Raw genomic sequence first — 18106 nt, forward strand, 5'->3', positions numbered from 1 at the left:
AAAAATTGCTTACTGCCTCATTTTTACCATATAATTATAAAATAAATCAGCTGGAATATAAATATTGTATTACATTTCAGTGTATAGTATATATAACAGTAGAAACAAGTCATTGTATGAAATTTTACTTTGTACTGATTCCATTAGCGCTTTTTATGTAGCCTCTTGTAAAACTAGGCAAATATCTAGAGGAGTTGATATACTCCCTGGAAGACCTCTAAGTAGCCCCAGGGGCATATGTACCCCTGGTTGAGATCCACTGACTTAGAGGGTGCCAATCACACAGATATGACATCATCTCTAAGTGGTTGAATCTAATTAGATCATGTGATGTAATTTACAGATAGCTCCTGTAAGAGTCTCTTTAGAACTTGGCCTTAAGAACTTAGCTCAGGAAGGCATCTGGACAGCAGTCCCATCAGCTGATTAGGGACGTGGCCAAAGTCCAGCAGCTGATTGGGGTAGGGACTCCTGTGATGAATCATTTCCACTGCTTACAAGGTCCTGACAAGAACCACTGCCCTGTATAACTACTTCTGGGGAAGAACGGTTTTCAAAGCCCCCTTCAAAGGGGAGGGAGAGCTGTTGGCGAGATGTGGGAAGTGGATCACAATGGAAGATGGCCTGACAGGGTTTTGGTAAGGGCAATCAGGCTGTTAAGGAGCACTACAGCTGAGGATGCAGGCTGTGAGATCTGCCCCTTATGAATCTCAGCATAGTTCACTTCCTGGCATAGAGCATGATCCACCAGGTGCTAAATTAAAATCTTATTCTGCCCTCTCCCAAGGCCAGGCTAAATGCAGTCTGCCACAGGAGAGCAAAGATTAGGTAAGCCCTATTAAGCAGCAGCCTTGTGATCCATGGAGGCCAGTGCACAATGAGATATCCTCCAGGAGATCGCCCAATCTGATTTTAAATAATCAGAGTAACATTCTAGTAGTCACATTAATGAGTTCACATTGTTCCAGTCACTGAAACTGCAGACTTGGTGCCCTCAAGTGGCCACTTTAAGCTACTTCATATGTAGTATTAGAGGGGTAGCTGAGTTAGTCTGTATCCGCAAAAACAACGAGGAGTCCGGTGGCATCTTAAAGACTAACCAATTTGTTTGGGCCTAAGCTTTTGTGGGTTAAAAAACCCACTTCTTCAGATGATTGGAGTGAAAATTACAGATACAGGCATAAATATACTGGCACATGAAGAGAAGAGAGTTACCTTACAAGTGGAGAACCAGTGTTGACAAGGCCAATTCAGCCAGGGTGGATGTGGTCCACTCCCAAACAGCATCACTTGCCCCATAACCTCAGCCATACAGAACGCAACACGACCTGCAGCCTCAGAAACAACTCTGACATTATAATCAAAAGGAGCTGACAAAGGTGCTGCTGTAGTCACCATGAACAGGTCAGATTATGAACAGGAAGCTGCCAGGCAACTCTCCAACACCACATTCTATAGGCCACTATCCTTCGATCCCACTGAGGAAGACCAAAAGAAACTACACCTGTCATAAACAGTTAGCTAAGGGTTAATATCTCTTTCACCTGTAAAGGGTTAACAAACAGTGACCTGCAACACCTGACCAGAGCACCAATCAGGAGACAAGATACTTTCAAATCTGGGTGGAGGGAAGCCTTTGTTTGTAGTTTTTGGGTTTTGCTTTGTTCTCTCTAGGCTCTGAGAGTGACCACACATACCTACAGGCTCTCTAATCTTCTGTTCCAATTTTGTAAGTACAAAAGTAGAAAGACAGTTTAGTCTTTTTAATTGTTTTTCTGTATTTGCAACTGTGTATCTGGCTGGTACAGTTTTACTGTGTATTTGGGTGAAAGTATTCTAAATTGTATTTCTGCTGGAGAAAGCTTTCTTTCTATTGTCTATAAGCTGAAAGACCCTGTAACTTTTTACCATCTAAATTGCAGAGATAGACCTTTTATTTTTTTCTCTCTTTTTATTAAAAGTTTTGCTTTTAAGACCTGTCTGATTTTTCCCCTTGTTGAGGCTCAAGGGAATTGAGTCTGTATTTAACAGGGAAGGAGAAGGGAGGGGGAGAAAAAGGGTGGGGGGAACCCACCTGATTTCCCTGTGTTGTGATTCAAAAAGTTTGAATCACAGTGATCTGCTAGTGTACCCAGGGCGGGAAAGATCTGGGAGGAAGAAAGGAGAAGGGGGAATCCCTTTGTTTAGATTCACGGAGCTTGAATCTGTATATTTCTCCAGGAGCCCAGGGAGGGAACACCTGGAGGGGAGGAGGGGGAAGGGAAATGGTTTATTCCCCTTTGTTGTGAAACTCAAGGAATTTGGGTCTTGGGACCCCCAGGGAAGGTTTTGGGGGAGACCAGAGTCTATCAGGCACTCTACTCTAAGTCCTGATTGGTGGCAACAGTACAGGATCCAAGCTGGTAATTAAGCTTAGAGGAATTCATGCTAGTACCCATATTTTGGACACTGAGGTCCAGATTTGGGAATTATACTATGACAACACCATCTGCTCAAGAAACTCCCTGCTATAGCACGGGAACAAATCTACACAGACATACACCTAGAACCCAAACCAAGGGTATTCTACCTGCTACCCAAGATCCATAAACCTGGAAACCCTGGATACCCCATTATCTCAAGTATTGAAACTCTTACAGCAGGATTATCTGGCTATATGGGCTCTCTCCTCAGACCCTACGCTACCAGCACTCCTAGCTATCTTCAAGACACCACCAACTTCCTGAGGAAATGACAATGCATTGTGGTCTTCCTGAAAACGCCATTCTGGCCACCATGGATGTAGAAGCTCTTTACACCAATATTCCACACAAGGATGGACTATAAGCTGTCAGGAACAGTATCCCTGATGAGGCCATGGCGCACCCGGTGGCTGAGCTTTGTGACTTTGTCCTCAGCCACAACCATTTCAGATTTGGGGACAACTTCAAGTCAGCGCACCGCTATGGGTACCCGCATGGCCTCACAGTATGCCAACATTTTTATGGCTGACTTAGAACAAACACTTCCTCAGCTCTCATCCCCTAGTGTGCCTCCTCTACTTGTGCTACACTGATGGCATCATCATATGGACCCACGGGAAGGAGGGCCTTGAAGAATTCCACCTCGATTTCAACAATTTCCACACCACCATCAACCTCAGCCTGGACCAGTCCACACAAAAAGATCCACTTCCTGGACACTACAGTGCAAACAAGTGACTGTCACATAAACACAACCCTAAACTGGAAACCTACTGACCCCTATACTTACCTACATGCCTCCAGCTTTCATCCAGGACACATCACACGATTCATTGTCTATAGCCAAGCCCTAAGATACAACCACATTTGCTCCAATCCTTCAGACAGAGACAAATACCTACAAGATCTTTATCAAGCAATCTTAGAGCTACAATACCCACCTGGGGAATTGAGGAAACAGATTGACAGAGTGAGATGGGTACCCAGAAGTCACCTACTATGGGACAGGCCCAACAAGGAAAATAACAGAACACCACCAGCCATCATGTACAGACCCCCATTTAAAACCTCTCAAGCACATCAACGATCTACAACCTATCCTGGAAAATGATCCCTCAAGTCTCACAGACCTTGGGAGGCAGGCCAGTCCTCTCTTACAGACAGACCCCCAGCCTGAAGCAAATATTCATCAGCAACTACACACCACACCACAGAAACACTAACCCAGGAACCAATCCCTGTAACAAACCCCGTTGCCTACTCTGTCCCCATATCTACTCTACCCACACCATCAGAGGACCCAAACATATCAGCCACACCATCAGGGGCTCATTCACCTGCACATCTACTAATGTGATATATGCCATCATGTACCAGAAATGCCCCTCTGCCATGTACATTGGCCAAACTGGACAGTCTCTACATAAAAGAATAAATGGACACAAATCACACACCAGGAAGGATAGCATACAAAAGTCAGTAGGAGAACAATTCTATCTCCCTGGACATTCAATAACATTTAAAAGTAGCCATACGTCAACAAAAAAACTTAAGAAACAGACTTCAAAGAGAAACTGCTGAGCTACAATTCATTTGCAAACTTGACACCATTAATTTGGGCTTGAATAGGGACTGGGAGTGGCTGGCTCACTACAAAAGCAATTTTCCCTCTCTTGGTATTGACGCCTCCTCCTCAATTATTGGGAGTGGACCACATCCACCCTGAATGAATTGGCCTTGTTAACACTCATTCTCCACTTGTAAGGTAACTCACTTCTCTTCATGTGCCAGTATATTTATGCCTGTATCTGTAACTTTCACTCCATGCATCTGAAGTGGGGTTTTTTTTTAACCCACAAAAACGTATACACAAATAAATCAGTTAGTCTGTAAGATGCCACCGGACTCCTCGCTGTATATGTAGTACGAAATTAGACCATATCTGTAATTTCTCAATTGAAAAAAGACAGTTACCTTTTCCGTAACTGGTGTTCTTGGAGATGTGTTGCTCATGTCCATTCCACAATTGGTGTGCGTGCTCGCCACGTGCAACAGTGCTGGAAGTTTTTCCCCTAGCAGTACCCATAGGGGAGCACCCCCAGTGCCCCCTGGAGTGGTGCTGCTATGGTGCAGTATAAGGAGAGCTGTGCACTCCCCCTACCCTCAGTTTCTTCTTGCCAGACAACTCCGACAGAGGGGAAGGAGGGCGGGGTATGGAATGGACATGAGCAACACATCTTGAAGAACATCCGTTACGGACAAGGTAACTGTCTTTTCTTCTTAGAGTGATTGCTCATGTGCATTCCACAATAGGTGATTTCAAGCTGTATCTGCTGGAGGTGGGTAGGACTTCATAGACTCTCGGGACAGAGTACAGCTCGGCTGAACCCGACATCCTCTCTGGTTTGGGAGACGATCACCTAATGCGAGGTGAACATGTGAACCGAAGACCATGTGGCAGCCCTACAAAAGTCCTGAATAGGGTCATGGGCTAAATACGCAGCTGACGAGGCCTGCACCCTAGTCGAGTGTGCCCTCGCAATCGGCGGCGGGGGGACTCCCGCCAGGTTGTAACAGGTACAAATACATGAAGTGATCCAATTGGAGAGCCACTGTGTGGAGATCAGCCGACCTCTCATGCATTCGGCCAAGGTGATGAACAGCTGTGAGGACTTACTGAACGGCTTTGTACGTTCCAAGTAAAAGGCTGGAGCCCGTCTCACATCCAGCATGTGGAGGTGACGCTCCTCATTGGATGTATGGGGCTTGGGACAGAGCACCGGCAGGAAGATGCCCTGATCCATGTAGTAGGTGGAGACCACCTTGGCAGGAACGAAGGATGCGGTCGGAGTTGGACCTTATCTTTGTGCAACACCGTGTACGGGAGCTCAGAGGACAGGGCCCTGAGCAAGACCTGTCTAGCTGACATGATCGTCACCAGGAAGGCTACCTTCCACGAGAGGTGTGACCAGGAACATGTAGCTAGCGGCTCAAACGGGGGACCTGTCAACCGGGCCAGCACCAAATTCAGGTCCCACTGTGGGACTGGGGGCCTAACATGGGAAAAGACGATCCAATCCCTTAAGGATTTGGCCAGTCTTGGCTTGGAAGACCGATGTGGCCGCCAAGTGCATCTTGACGGACGAGAGCACTAGGCCCTGGGCTCCAAGGTGAAGAAGATAGTCTAAAATGAGCTGGATCAGCTGCCCACTGGGAAAACCGAGACCACTTCGCCAGGTAGGCCTGACATGTGGAGGGCCATCTGCTTTCCAGGAAGAGGCGCTAAACCCCTTCCAAGCAAGTTCTCCTGGCCTAACCATTGAGAAGCTATGCCGTGAGGTGGAGTGCCACTAGGTTGGGGTGGATGAGACGGGTCTGGCCCTGGGAGAACACGTCTGGGCGGGATGGTAACAGCCACGGTGGGGCAACTGCCAGGCTCATGAGAGTCGCGTACTAATGTTGCCTGGGCCATGCCAGGCGATCAGGAGGACCCGGGCCCTGTCCGTTTTTATCTTCTCCAAGACATTGCTGATCAGCAGGATTGGGGGAAGGCATAGAGAAGCTGGCCCGACCAGAATAGGAGGAAGGCATCGGAGATGGCACTTGTGCCCAACCCCCACTTAGGACAGAAGCAGGGAAACCAGTGATTCTGCTGTGTCTCGAAAAGGTCCACCTGGAGAGTACCCCACTTTTGGAAAATCCTGTGCACCACCTCTGGGTGTAGCGACCACTCGTGCTGAGAGGAGAAGTCTCGGCTCAGGCGATCTGCCCACAAGTTCCAGGCGCCCAGTAAGTGGTGGGTTTGTAGGCAAATATCATGGGCTATACAGAAGTCCCACAGCCTGAGGGCTTCCTGGCAGAGGGCAGAGGAGGGGCCCTGCCTTGCCTGTTGATGTAGAACATCGAGGCTGTGTTCTCTGTGAGAACCCTGACCACTCTGCCCTCCAGGTGCCAGCGGAAGGCCACGCATGTCAGACAGACCGCCTTGAGCTCCTTGACATTTATATGCAGGGCAAAGTTCTGTGCAGACCACACACTTTGGATCTGAACGTTCTCCACATGGGCTCCCCACTCCAGGTCCAACGTGTCAGACAACAGCTCCACTGATGGGGCCCTGCCCCTGAACAGGATCCTTTAAGCATGTTCCCTGGGGAGAACCACCATTGTAGGGAGATGATCACCGGTTCGGGTACAGTGAGGACTGTGCGTATTCACCCACAAAAACTCGTGCTCCAATAAATCTGTTAGTATATAAGGTGCCACAGGACTCTACTGCTTTTACAGATCCAAACTAACACGGCTACCCCGCTGATACTTTGTCCATCCTGTCTCTGGACTGGGAGAAAACCGAGGTCAACCAGAGCTGGAGAGGCCTCATCCCGAGTCTGGCGTGGTGAACCACATATGTGCATGCCGACATGTGACCCAGGAGCTGGAGGCACACTCTGGCTGTGGTCATGGGGAACTTTGTGACTGTGCTAAGCTCCCTTAGGGTCACAAACCTGTCTGGTGGAAGGGGACCTTGGTCAATGTTGCATCCAGGACCGCCCCAATAAACTCTATGCGCTGCACCAGGACTAAATGTGAACTTGATGTCATTTACTAACAGGCCCAGAGTGGCGCACATGGACAGGAGGAACACCATATGATCCCCCACCTGTGACCTGAAGCTGCCCTTGATCAGCCAGTCGTCGAGATAGGGGAAGATCTGAATACCATGACATCTGAGACAGGCTGCTACCACAGACATGCACTTTGTGAATACCCTGGGAGCAGTGGACAGGCCAGACAGGAGGACCATAAATTGGTAGTGTTCCCGCTCAACTGTGAAATGGAGGAAACGTCTGTGCCCCTCAAATATATGAAACTGAAAGTACGCATCCTGCAGATCAAGGGCAGCGTACCAGTCCCTGGGATCCAGAAAGGGGAAGATGGAGGCCAGAGAGATCATGCAAAACTTGAGCTTTACCATGTACTGGTTCAGGTGCAGGATGGGCCTGAGTCGCCCTTTGGCCTTTGGGATAAGGAAGTAGAGTGAGTAGAAACCCTGTGTCTGAACTCGGCTGGTACCACTTCCACCACTAGGCCAAGGAGCTGCCCCATCTCCTGCTTGACCAAGGACTCGTGAGAGCAGTCCCCCAAGAATGATGGGAACGGAGGGTTGGTGGGCAGGGTAGAGGTAAACTGGAGTGTGTAGCCCCGGGAGACGGTGTTGAAGACCCATCAGTCCGAGGTCAGCCGCGACCACTCTGGGAGAAAAGCATGCAACCGGTTGGAGAAGGGAAGCTTTATTGTGGGTGGATCCCGGGTATGAACTGATAAGTCGCCCCCAGGCATCCTGTCAAAACTGACGCTTTCCCGCCTATTTGACCTTGGAGGGCCCAGGTTGGGTCGCAGACAAGACTGCCTCTGCAGGCATTTCTTATAGTCCCTTGACTTTATAAGGGGGCTTATATTTAGGTTGGGTGGCCTGGGGGGGGAGCCTGCTGAGGCTTAAATTTGGTCCTGCCTGGGACATAGAGGCCAAGGGTCTTAAGCGTTGTGCAGGAATCTTTCAGGCCATGCAATTTCATGTCTCTGTTCTGCAAACGGGCCTTGCCATCAAATGGAAGGTACTGTAAGGAGTTCTGCACCTTGCTGGACAGCCCAGACAGCAGGAGCCATGACACCCTCCTCATGGATACCGCAGAGGCCATAGATCTTGCAGCCGTATCCGCAGCATCGAACGCTGCCTGAAGGGCTGCCCTGGCGGCAGCCGTACCCTCCTCCACCAGAGACTTGAACTCCTTGTCATGCTCATGGAGGGAGTCTCGAATCTGGGCAGAGAGCCCCACAAATTGAAATCATGCCTCCTGCGGAGGGCTAGGTGGTTCACCACCCTTAACTAGAAACTCAAGGACAAATAAACCTCTCTCCTGAATAGGTCCAGTCTCCTTGAGTTCTTATTTTCTGGAGTAAGGGCTGGCTGGCCCTGCCTCTCCCTGTGGTTGACCGACTCGACCACCCGGGAGTTGGGGGCAGGATGGGTGTACAGGTATTCATGCCCCTTGGTGGGCACGAAGTACTTCCATTCTGCCCTCTTAGAGATGGGGGACAAGGAAGCCGGGGTTTGCCACAAGGCCTTCAAAATCTTTGCCATCCCTTCATGAAGTGGGAGAGCCACCCTACCCAGTGCCGAGGCCAAGAGGATGTTGAAGAGGAAGTTTGAGGGTTCCTCCACCTCCTCAGCTTGAAGGTTAAGGCTTGATGCCACCTTTTTCAACAGTCCCTGGTGGGCCTTAAGAGTCCTCCTGCAGAACAGGTGGTGGAGGGGCTGTAATCGCCTCATCAGGGGAGGATGAGGATGGGGGTGCAGTACCCACTAGTGCTGCAGGTCACACCACTTGGTCACCCTCCGGGCACGGAACCAGTGCTGAATGCTCCAACTCCTTCCTGGCAGGCTGAGTTGAGAGGCCAATGGTCTCTCTGAAGCTCCAGTCACCGAGCGAACCACCACTGGGGGCTGCGTCGGGGGCCATGGGGCCCATTGGTATCACGGGTGCCGGCCAAGGAGCCTGGTGCCACTGCACCTGCTGTGGCATCCATGGAGCTCGTTGTTCAGCCTGACTAGCCTGTCCCAACGACTGACAACTACGAAGGGATGTCGGGTTGGCGTACGGCCTGCCGCTGTGCCTGGACCAGGAGGAGTGGGTGGTGTCAGGAACAGTGCTAACCATGAGACTGTGAGACCAGCATGGAGGAGCAGGAGTACCACTGGTAGCAACTGCTCCATGATCAGCTCCGACGGGCGGATCCGTGCTGGCGAGGTGCCGGCAATCGATGCCTGGGACTGCAGAAGCAGTGCCATGGTGGGGTCCTGGAGCGAGATGAAGAATGTGAACAGCGTTGATGCCTGTACCACAATGGGCTATGGTAGCCTCTCGGAGACAAGGACCTCTGGTGCCATCTGTCCCGGTGTCGATGGGGCACGCTCTTCTTGTGAGGTCTATGGGCCCTCGAGGTAGAGTGGTGCCTGGAACCCCTGCCAGTCAGTACCCAGCCAGACAACCTGGTGGGGGTCGACAGGAACTGGCGCAGACCGCACACAGGCTGGTCACCGAGCAGCGAACAGCATCAGGAACATTCCCTAGACCATGAACAGTACCAACCAGGCGATGACTGAGGAGATCCAAGCAATGGCTTGCCTCCGGACCAGGGAGCCAACGGTGGCAGTGCCCCTGGTACCAGCAGACACATAACATCCTGGGCTACTTGCATGGAGGGCATCCGGACATCTGGGGAGGTCGATGCAGATAGGGTTGAGTGGAGTAGCCCAGCCTGAGTCCGGGGCCTGGAGGCCGATGGGGATCGAGAACTGCCGAATATGAGTCTAGTCTCTCCCCCGGTCTTGCTCTTGCATCTTCTTAGCTTTTTTAGAGCATCCTGCAGATGGGGAGTGGTACCGGCTAGTGGAAGGCACTGAAGGGTCGCCACTTGAAGGATCTGCAATGAAGCGATCACTGAGATGGGTTTCCCCCAGACAGCATAAACAGTCTGTGTGCAGATCACTCACTGGCATCAGCCGTCTGTAAGTGTCACATAAGTTAAAGCCCAGGGCATGAGGCATGCCCTGACCCGGGCACAGTAAGCTAACACTAAACTAAACTACTTTAACTACATGCATCCGACAAAGTGGGTATTCACCCACAAAAGCTCATGCTCCAATACATCTGTTAGTCTATAAGGTGCCACAGGACTCTTTGCTGCTTTTACTTTAGCTACAGGTACTACTATGAAGAGTTTAAGAGGGAGGCTGCAGCCAAGCTGGAGCAGAGCAGTTCTGACATACCTTCACTGGTGGCATTGTCACTTCAAAAGTTATTTTTCCTCTCTTGGTATCCTGCTGGTTAAATGAATTGTCTCATTAGATTGACCTCACACTTGGTAAGGCAACTCCCATCCTTTCATGTATTTATACCCGTTCCTGTATTTTCCACTCCATGCATCTGATGAAGTGGGTTCTAGCCCACAAAAGCTTATACCCAAATAAATTTGTTAGTCTCTAAAGTGCCACAAGGACTCCTTGTTGTTTTTGCTGATACAGACTAACACAGCTACCACTCTGAAACCTTTGTTTTAAATCTTTTCAGCATTTGGGTCCCTTTCAGCAGCTGGGTCATGATTATAGTAGAAGATTTCAAGTGTAGATAAGCTACTTATTTAAAGCAGAATATTTCAAGTTTGGATAGGCTACATATTGACTAGATAGATCACTATGAAGAGGAGATTTGAAGGTGGTGCAAGCAAGAGACGACAAAAACAACTGAGTGAAGCAGTAGTTAAGAGCTCAAAGCCAATAACTTCATTTCTCAAACCACTGGAAAACACACAAAGGTGGGAAATTCTGAAGCAATATCTTACTGTTTCACTGCATGGGATGTCCAGAACTAGATGGTCTGCACAGATGGATGGTGTTCAACCAGTTGCGCATTATCTGAATTCAGTGAGAAAGGCTTTAAATGAACTGGACTCTCTCAATCTCACTGCACAGGTTCAAACTGAACTTCAGCCTATTCAGAAGCACATGTCCAAATTTGAATGCATTCTGATGTCATCTTTGTGGATGAAGCTACTAACCTAATAATCGAAGCACACAATGCTAAACTTGATGTTGAGAGGGATAACATTGCTAGTCTTATCAATGACATTCAACATATTTGTGAACAATGGGATGTGATCCTGAGTCCAAATTAGTTGCACAGAATATTGGAATTTCATCCGAGTTCTCCACCAATCATAACTTACCTACTGAATCTGCTGCCGAGCAGCAGTATAGGGTCAATGTTGTCCTTGTCATCACTGATTCTATTCAATCAGGTCTTACAGGTCGATTTGAGTCACTGTGACTAATTTGTACCCTGTTGGGGTTGCTTTTGCAGTTCAACAGATGAATAATGAAGATCTTCTTTCTGCAGCTGAACAATTTCAGCAGCAGTACAACAAAGAAATCTCAAAAGAGCTCAGTGATGAGGTCATCTTCCTCAAACAAATATATTCCACAAACTTTAAATTGGATTGCAAAGCAAAGGAATTGCTTCCAGAAATACTCAAACTTGGACTCTCTGGGGTGTTTCCTATGTGACAGATCCAGACCAGTGGGGTACAGGAGTCTGATAGAAGGCAAATATACTGGCCATTAGATGAATAGTTTTCTGTTCCCTGAGTGCTCAGAGCAAGGGCTGCACTAGAGCAATCAGGAACCTGCTAGAACCAGCTAAGATTGGCTCCAGATGTCTTAATTAGCCTGCCTATTAACATACTAGAATCAATTATGGCAGGCAGATTAATCAGGACATCTGCTTTAAAAAGGACCTCCTGCATCAGTTAGTGGAGGGCAAGTGAGGAGTGAGATGGCATGCTGCTGGAGGACTGAGGAGTACAAGCATGATCAGGCTTCGGGGGAAGATCCTGCGGTGAGGATAAAGAAGGTGCTGGGGGGAGGCTATTGGAAAGTAGCCCAGGGAGTTGGTGCTGTATCTGTCACACAGCTGATAGAGAACATGTAGACATTTGCTATCCACAGGGCCCTGGGCTGGAACCCCCAATCCCCCCCAACTCCTGATCGGACACAGGAGAAGTTGACCTGGTCTGTGAGCAACACCAGAAGGCAAGGTCTAATTTGGAAAGGGATCAGGCATGTCCCCGACCCACTAGGTGGAACACGGAGATTGCGGGGATTGTTCTCCATTTTCCTCATGCTGGCCAGTGATGAGGTGAGCTGAGTGAACGGCAGGTTTAAGCCTCTAGCAGAAGTGGCCAAACTGAGGGGCTGCCCTGAATCTCTGAGGTGAGCAAATCTGCCAAAAAGTGCAGGACCCACCAAGACAGAGAAGGAACTTGGTCACAACTAATATCACAATTGCATTGTGTATTTTTGTCAGTTTGCCTGCATCAGTGGCTTCAGGTGAACACACTTTCAATGTGTTGAAGCAGGTAAAGAAGTATCACTGTTCAGCTATGGGACAAAAACATGTGAATGGGCTCGCCATGTTTAATATCAACTGTGACATTGCATGAAAGCTAGATTTTTTTCCTCAATTAGTGCATTTGCACAGAAAAAGGCTAGAAAAGCATTTGTTAAATAAAAAATATTCAAATTATGTCTCACTTTTTTTGGTGCCTTTTGTTTTCATGCTATTTTTTATTTTTATTACGGCTGGGGACCACCTAGCCCAGTATCCTGTCTTCTGACAGTGGTCAATACCAGGTGCTCCAGAGGGAATGAACAGAACAGGTAATCAATCAACAAGTGATCCATCCCTTGGTGCCCCTCCCCTGTTTCTGGCAAACAGAGGCTAGGGACACCATCCCTATCCATTCTTGCTAATAGCCATTGATGGACCTATCCTCCATGAATTTATCTAGTTTTTTTTTTAACCTTGTTATTGTCATGGCCTTCACAACATCCTCTAGCAAGAAGTTTGACAGGTTGACTGTGCATTGTATGAAAAAAAAGCCTTTTTCTTTGTTTTAAACCTTCTTTTTCGTTTGGTGACCCCTAGTTCTTGTGTTTGAGGAGTAAATAACACTTCATTTACTTTCTCCACACCGGTCATGATTTTATAGATCTCTATCATATCCCCCCTTAGTCATCTCTTTTCCAAGCTGAAAAGTCCCAATCTTATTAATCTTTCCTCATATGGAAGCCATTCCATACCCCTAATCATTTTTGTTGTCCTTTTTCTGAACCTTTTCCGATTCCAATATCTTTTTTTGAGATGGGCAGATCACATCTGCACACAGTATTCAAGATGTGGGTGTACTATGGATTTATACAGAGGCAATATGATAGTCTGTCTTACTATTTATCCCTTTCTTAATGATTCCCAACATTGTTTGCTTTTGACTGCTGCACACTGAGTGGATGTTTTCAGAGAACTATATCCCCAATCTCTCTTTGAGTAGCAACAGCTAATTTAGACCCCATCATTTGATTGTTTTTCATTGTGCATTACTTTGCATTTATCAACATGGAATTTCATATGCCATTTTGTTGCCCAGTCACACAGTTTTGAGAGATCCTTTAATAGCTCCTTGCAGTCTGCTTGGGACTTAACTATCTTGAGTAGTTTTGTATATCTGCAAATTTTGCCACCTCACTATTTACTCCTTTTTCCAGATCATTTATGAATATGTTGAATAGGACTGGTCCTGGTACAGACCCCTGGGGGACACCACTATTTACCACTCTCCATTCTGAAAACTGATCCTTTATTCGTACCCTTTGTTTCTTATCTTTTTAACCAGTTACCCATCCATGATAGGACCTTCCCTCTTGATCCCATGACAGCTTACTTTGCTTAAAAGCCTTTAGTGAGGAACCTTGTCAGAGGCTTTCTGAAAATCTAAACACTATAGCCACTGGATCCCCTTGTCCACCTGCTTGTTGACCCCCTTAAAAAAATTCTAGTAGATTGGTGAGGCGTGATTTCCCTTTACAAAAGCCATGTTGACTCTTCCCCAACAAATTATGTCATCTATGTGTCTGACAATTTTGTTCTTTACTATAGTTTCAATCAGTTTGCCCGGTACTCAAGTCAGGCTTACTGGCCTGTAACTGCTGGGATCACCTCTGGAGCCCTTTTTAAAAATTGGTGTCATGTTAACTATGCTCCAGTCATTTGGTACAGAAGCTGATTTAAATGATAGGTTACAGACTACAGTTAGTAGTTCTGCAATTTCACATTTGAGTTTCTTCAGAACTCTTCGGTGAATACTATCTGGTCCTTGTGACTTATTACTGTTTAGTTTATCAATTTGTTCCAAAACCACCTCTAATGACATTTCAATCTGGGACAGTTCCTCAGATTTGTCACCTAAAAGGAATGGCTCAGGTTTGGAAATCTCCCTCACACCCTCAGGCGTGAAGCCAATGCAAAGAATTAAATTTTATCATCATCCTTGAGTGCTCCTTTAGCATCTCAATTGTCCCCACTGGTTGTTTAGCAGGCTTCCTGCTTTCGATGTTCCCCAAAAAATTTTTGCTATTACTTTGAGTCTTTGGCTAGTTGTTCTTCAAACTCTCTTTTTTGGCCCTCCTAACGATAAATTTACACTTCATTTGCCAGAGTTTATGCTCCCTTTTATTTTCCTCACTAGGATTTAACTTCCACTGTTTAAAGGATGCCTTTTTGCCTCACTGCTCCTTTTACTTTGTTAAGCCAAGCCACAGTGGCACTATTTTGGGTCTACTTACTATGTTTAATTGGGGTTATAACATGTAAGTTGAGCCTCTCTTATGGTGTCTTTAAAAAGTTTCCATGCAGCTTGCAGGGATTTTACTTTTGGCACTGTACCTTTTAATTTCTGTTCAACTAACTTCCCCATTTTTATGCAGTGTCCCTTTCTGAAATTAAATGCTATGATATTGGCCTGCTGTGGTGTTTTCCCCACCACAAGGATGTTAAATTTAATTACATCATGGTCACTATTACCAAGGGGCCAAACTATATTCATCTCTTGGACCTCGGCCTGCGTTCCACTTAGGACTAAATCAAGAATTGCCTCTCCTCTTGTGGGTTCTAGGACTAGCTGCTCCAAGAAGCAGCCATTTAAGGTGTCAAGAAACTTTCTCTCTGCATCCTGTCCTGCGGTGACAAAACAGAAATAAGGAGTATTTTCAAAGTGGCCTGCAAGGGCTAAATTTTGTAATTTCCTGAGTAGACACTTCAGGCTGTTCTCCTTTTAGAGGAAAGTCACATGCCACTGGACTTAAGGCCTTCCTATAGCGAACAGCCTGAGGCAGCCTCTCTCATCACATCTCACATGCAAAGGGTGGAGTTGTGCCATATGTTCATGAGAAACAAAGGAAAACTGTTAGTGCAGGAAGTGGTACTGCAGGCACAAATCTGCATTACTACAACAACACTCCACCACGGCCTAGGAGAGAGAGTGCTACTGGACATGGCTGCCTTGCTGACATTTCTTTCAGCCCCTGGCTGTCCACTCTGGTTTTTCAAGTTGGGGGTCAGCAGTAAAGGGAGAATATAAATTGCGTGGCAGCAGCACAAATAGTACCAAGCTACAGGTATCAGTTTGTCCCCACTCTAAAGCACTGCAGCTGAACTAACTTTGCTCATCTTGATAGTGAGTTAATGTAGAAGGGAAATATTTAAATGGCCACATATTCAGAAGTTAACCCACTGGGATTCTATCCTGCCATGTCACACTTGCACCCTTGCTCAGTGTGATGGTATGGGTCACACATATAATAGGCTCATCCAAAAGCTTCAGTGTCAAATCTATTGTTTGCATGCAGGGCAGTTTTCAGAGTCCTGTACCCTTATTCCTAAAAGAGCCATGGTGCAAGAGAGAAAAATAATTTAACCTTTCAGACTCTAAAAGGTTAGCAGTATCTCAGACTATGCCTATACTGCATTTTAAAACCCCCGGCAATGAGTCTCAGAACCTGGGTTAATGCTACAGCACTAAAAACAGCTGTGTAGATGTTCAGGCTCAGGCTCTGAAGGTCGGGGCGCAGGGTGAATTTCAGAACCCAAGCCTGAACGTCTACATACCTGCTTTTAGTGCTGCAGCACAACCCTAAATCTTTAGAGCTGGACTCTGAGTTGCTGCTGCAGGTTTTAAAATGTAGTTAGACATACACTGAGTATATTGGTGGGATCAAACTACCAATGAGGCTTGTCCAAAATAACAGACTGACAGGCCAAACACATGTGAAGAAGTTATAGTTCACAGCAGCACAGTTATCCAAGCACTTTTCAATCAAAGCAATTTCTAGGAAGCAGGTGCAGCTCCACATTCTACAGGCAGATGGTGCCTTGGCAAAGGTCAAGTTTGAGTTAACATTTCAGAACATAGACAAAAAACAGCTGTTTCACAAAAGCTCAGGATCCAGGTTTATTAAGTAAAGTTAACTGAACTGTTTTTGTTCTGTGGAGATTCCTTTCGACTTCACCCAGAGGGGTAGCAGTGTTGCACAGAATCACGGCTGGACTGTGATAACCCAAATACAACTTTGGCTCATCTCACTGCTGACACATATGGAATGACTTGGGGATTATAACGTGCTGTGTCTGCTTGAGGCAGGTACATGTACAGATCAACACAAGATGCAAATGATAGTTCACAACCTGTCAAAACAAAGAAGGGCATTTTGCAAATGCACTGCCATGAGAAGACATGAAAAAAATTACATACTTGCTAATACATAATATGTTCAGGAGATGCAAAAAACCAAACAAACCTCAAACACAAAAATGTCAAAGTGAAAAACACAATTTCAGACACAGTCTGTTCTAATTAAAACCCAGTTATAATTTAACTTTAAATTCCCTTCAAGATGGGAGATGTACAGTAATGTAATTTAACAGAAACCAGGCTTCCCATGGAGAGGTGTGTCCAAAAACACTGATGCATAAACAGGTTCAGAATTCAAAGCAAAATGTCCCTGGGCATTGGTGGACTTGACTCTTGGAGCCGGAGCAAAGCAATTTATTACACTAGTTGCACTAGAGGGCCTACTGCTGGTCCTTGTTGTCATAAGAGCATGTAGGATTCCAGAAGCGGACAGAAGGCAGCACACAATTCTGGTTACTTTAAAAAACGCCACAGGCCAGATTTCCTTGGGACTGACTGGAATAAAACAGCCAGTTCCAGTAACCTGGCCTCAGTTCTTCAGTGTTAATGTAATGTTCTGCAAGATTCTTCAGTTCTTAGCTCACTCCTTTTTCAGCCTGAGTTGTTTCTGTCTTGTGCCTGAGCACAAGCAAAATTGACCATGCCAAATTATTCAAAAAACACAAGGGACAGAACCAAGAAAACTAGCTGAACCTGTAGCTGGCTTTCAAATCCTCTATTTCCAAATATCTGAGTTACAGATCAAAACTTTATCTACACAAGAAATAACAAAAACGAAACAAAAATGGCACCGTCCACAAAAGAAAAAAAATCTTACAACACAGCCTTGTAGAAATGGTTAGCAACGAGAGCTCAGTCACAAAACAAAGGATTCTAGCTCTTCAAAGGTCAGAGGAAACAAAGCTAAAAATTACTATTCCATGTTCTCTTAATAAGTTAAACTGATCTTCCCTCCCAAATGTCTACAAAAAGGCAGAGTAATCTACAAGCGAGAGGGGAAAATAGGCTACCAAAAATAAAAAAGGGAGAGGAGAGGAGAGAAGAGGAAAGAGCGTGCGCAGGAGAGAGAACGCAGTCTGTGGTCATCAGGGCTCAGATGGGGCTGAGTTCCTTTTAGGGGTTTAAAAGATGCCAAACTGTTCCTTAAAGGTTTCCAATCTTCAGCAGTTAGTTCAACACTGTAGCCATAAAAACTCAAGTATGTATCAGAGGAGATATTCTTTCAGGCAGACCCACTGGCATTGTGAGGGCTGCTCAGTTTGTTTTAATCCTCAATTATTATGGGTTCATCATTCAGGGGTTGTCGTAACTGGACTGGCTGAAGGATAACGGGCTTGTAAGGGCGTCTGGCGGCTCGCTTCGCTTCAGAAGATGAAAGCAGCTTGCGAATTTTCCTACAAACAGTGAAAATAAAAAGGAGCTTGTCACAAAGACAGAAAATCCTGGTATTTATTTCCTATTCTGCAGAGTGCTCTCAGGAGGCCATACACATTAATGGGCTGGGC

General features: G+C 46.5%; 1 protein-coding gene across 1 annotated transcript in view; it reads right to left on the minus strand.

Annotated features, from left to right (window-relative positions):
- Window positions 1-16336: 16336 nt before the first annotated feature.
- The window catches only part of MTA1 (metastasis associated 1), a 176702-nt gene continuing 174932 nt past the window's right edge, over window positions 16337-18106 (minus strand). The window contains 1 exon segment of the mRNA XM_030572101.1: window positions 16337-17995. Within this exon segment, the coding sequence (XP_030427961.1) occupies window positions 17866-17995 (130 nt within the window). The 3' untranslated portion in view covers window positions 16337-17865.

This window comes from Gopherus evgoodei, chromosome 8, assembly GCF_007399415.2.
Source record: "Gopherus evgoodei ecotype Sinaloan lineage chromosome 8, rGopEvg1_v1.p, whole genome shotgun sequence".
Taxonomy (NCBI): Eukaryota; Metazoa; Chordata; order Testudines; family Testudinidae; genus Gopherus; species Gopherus evgoodei.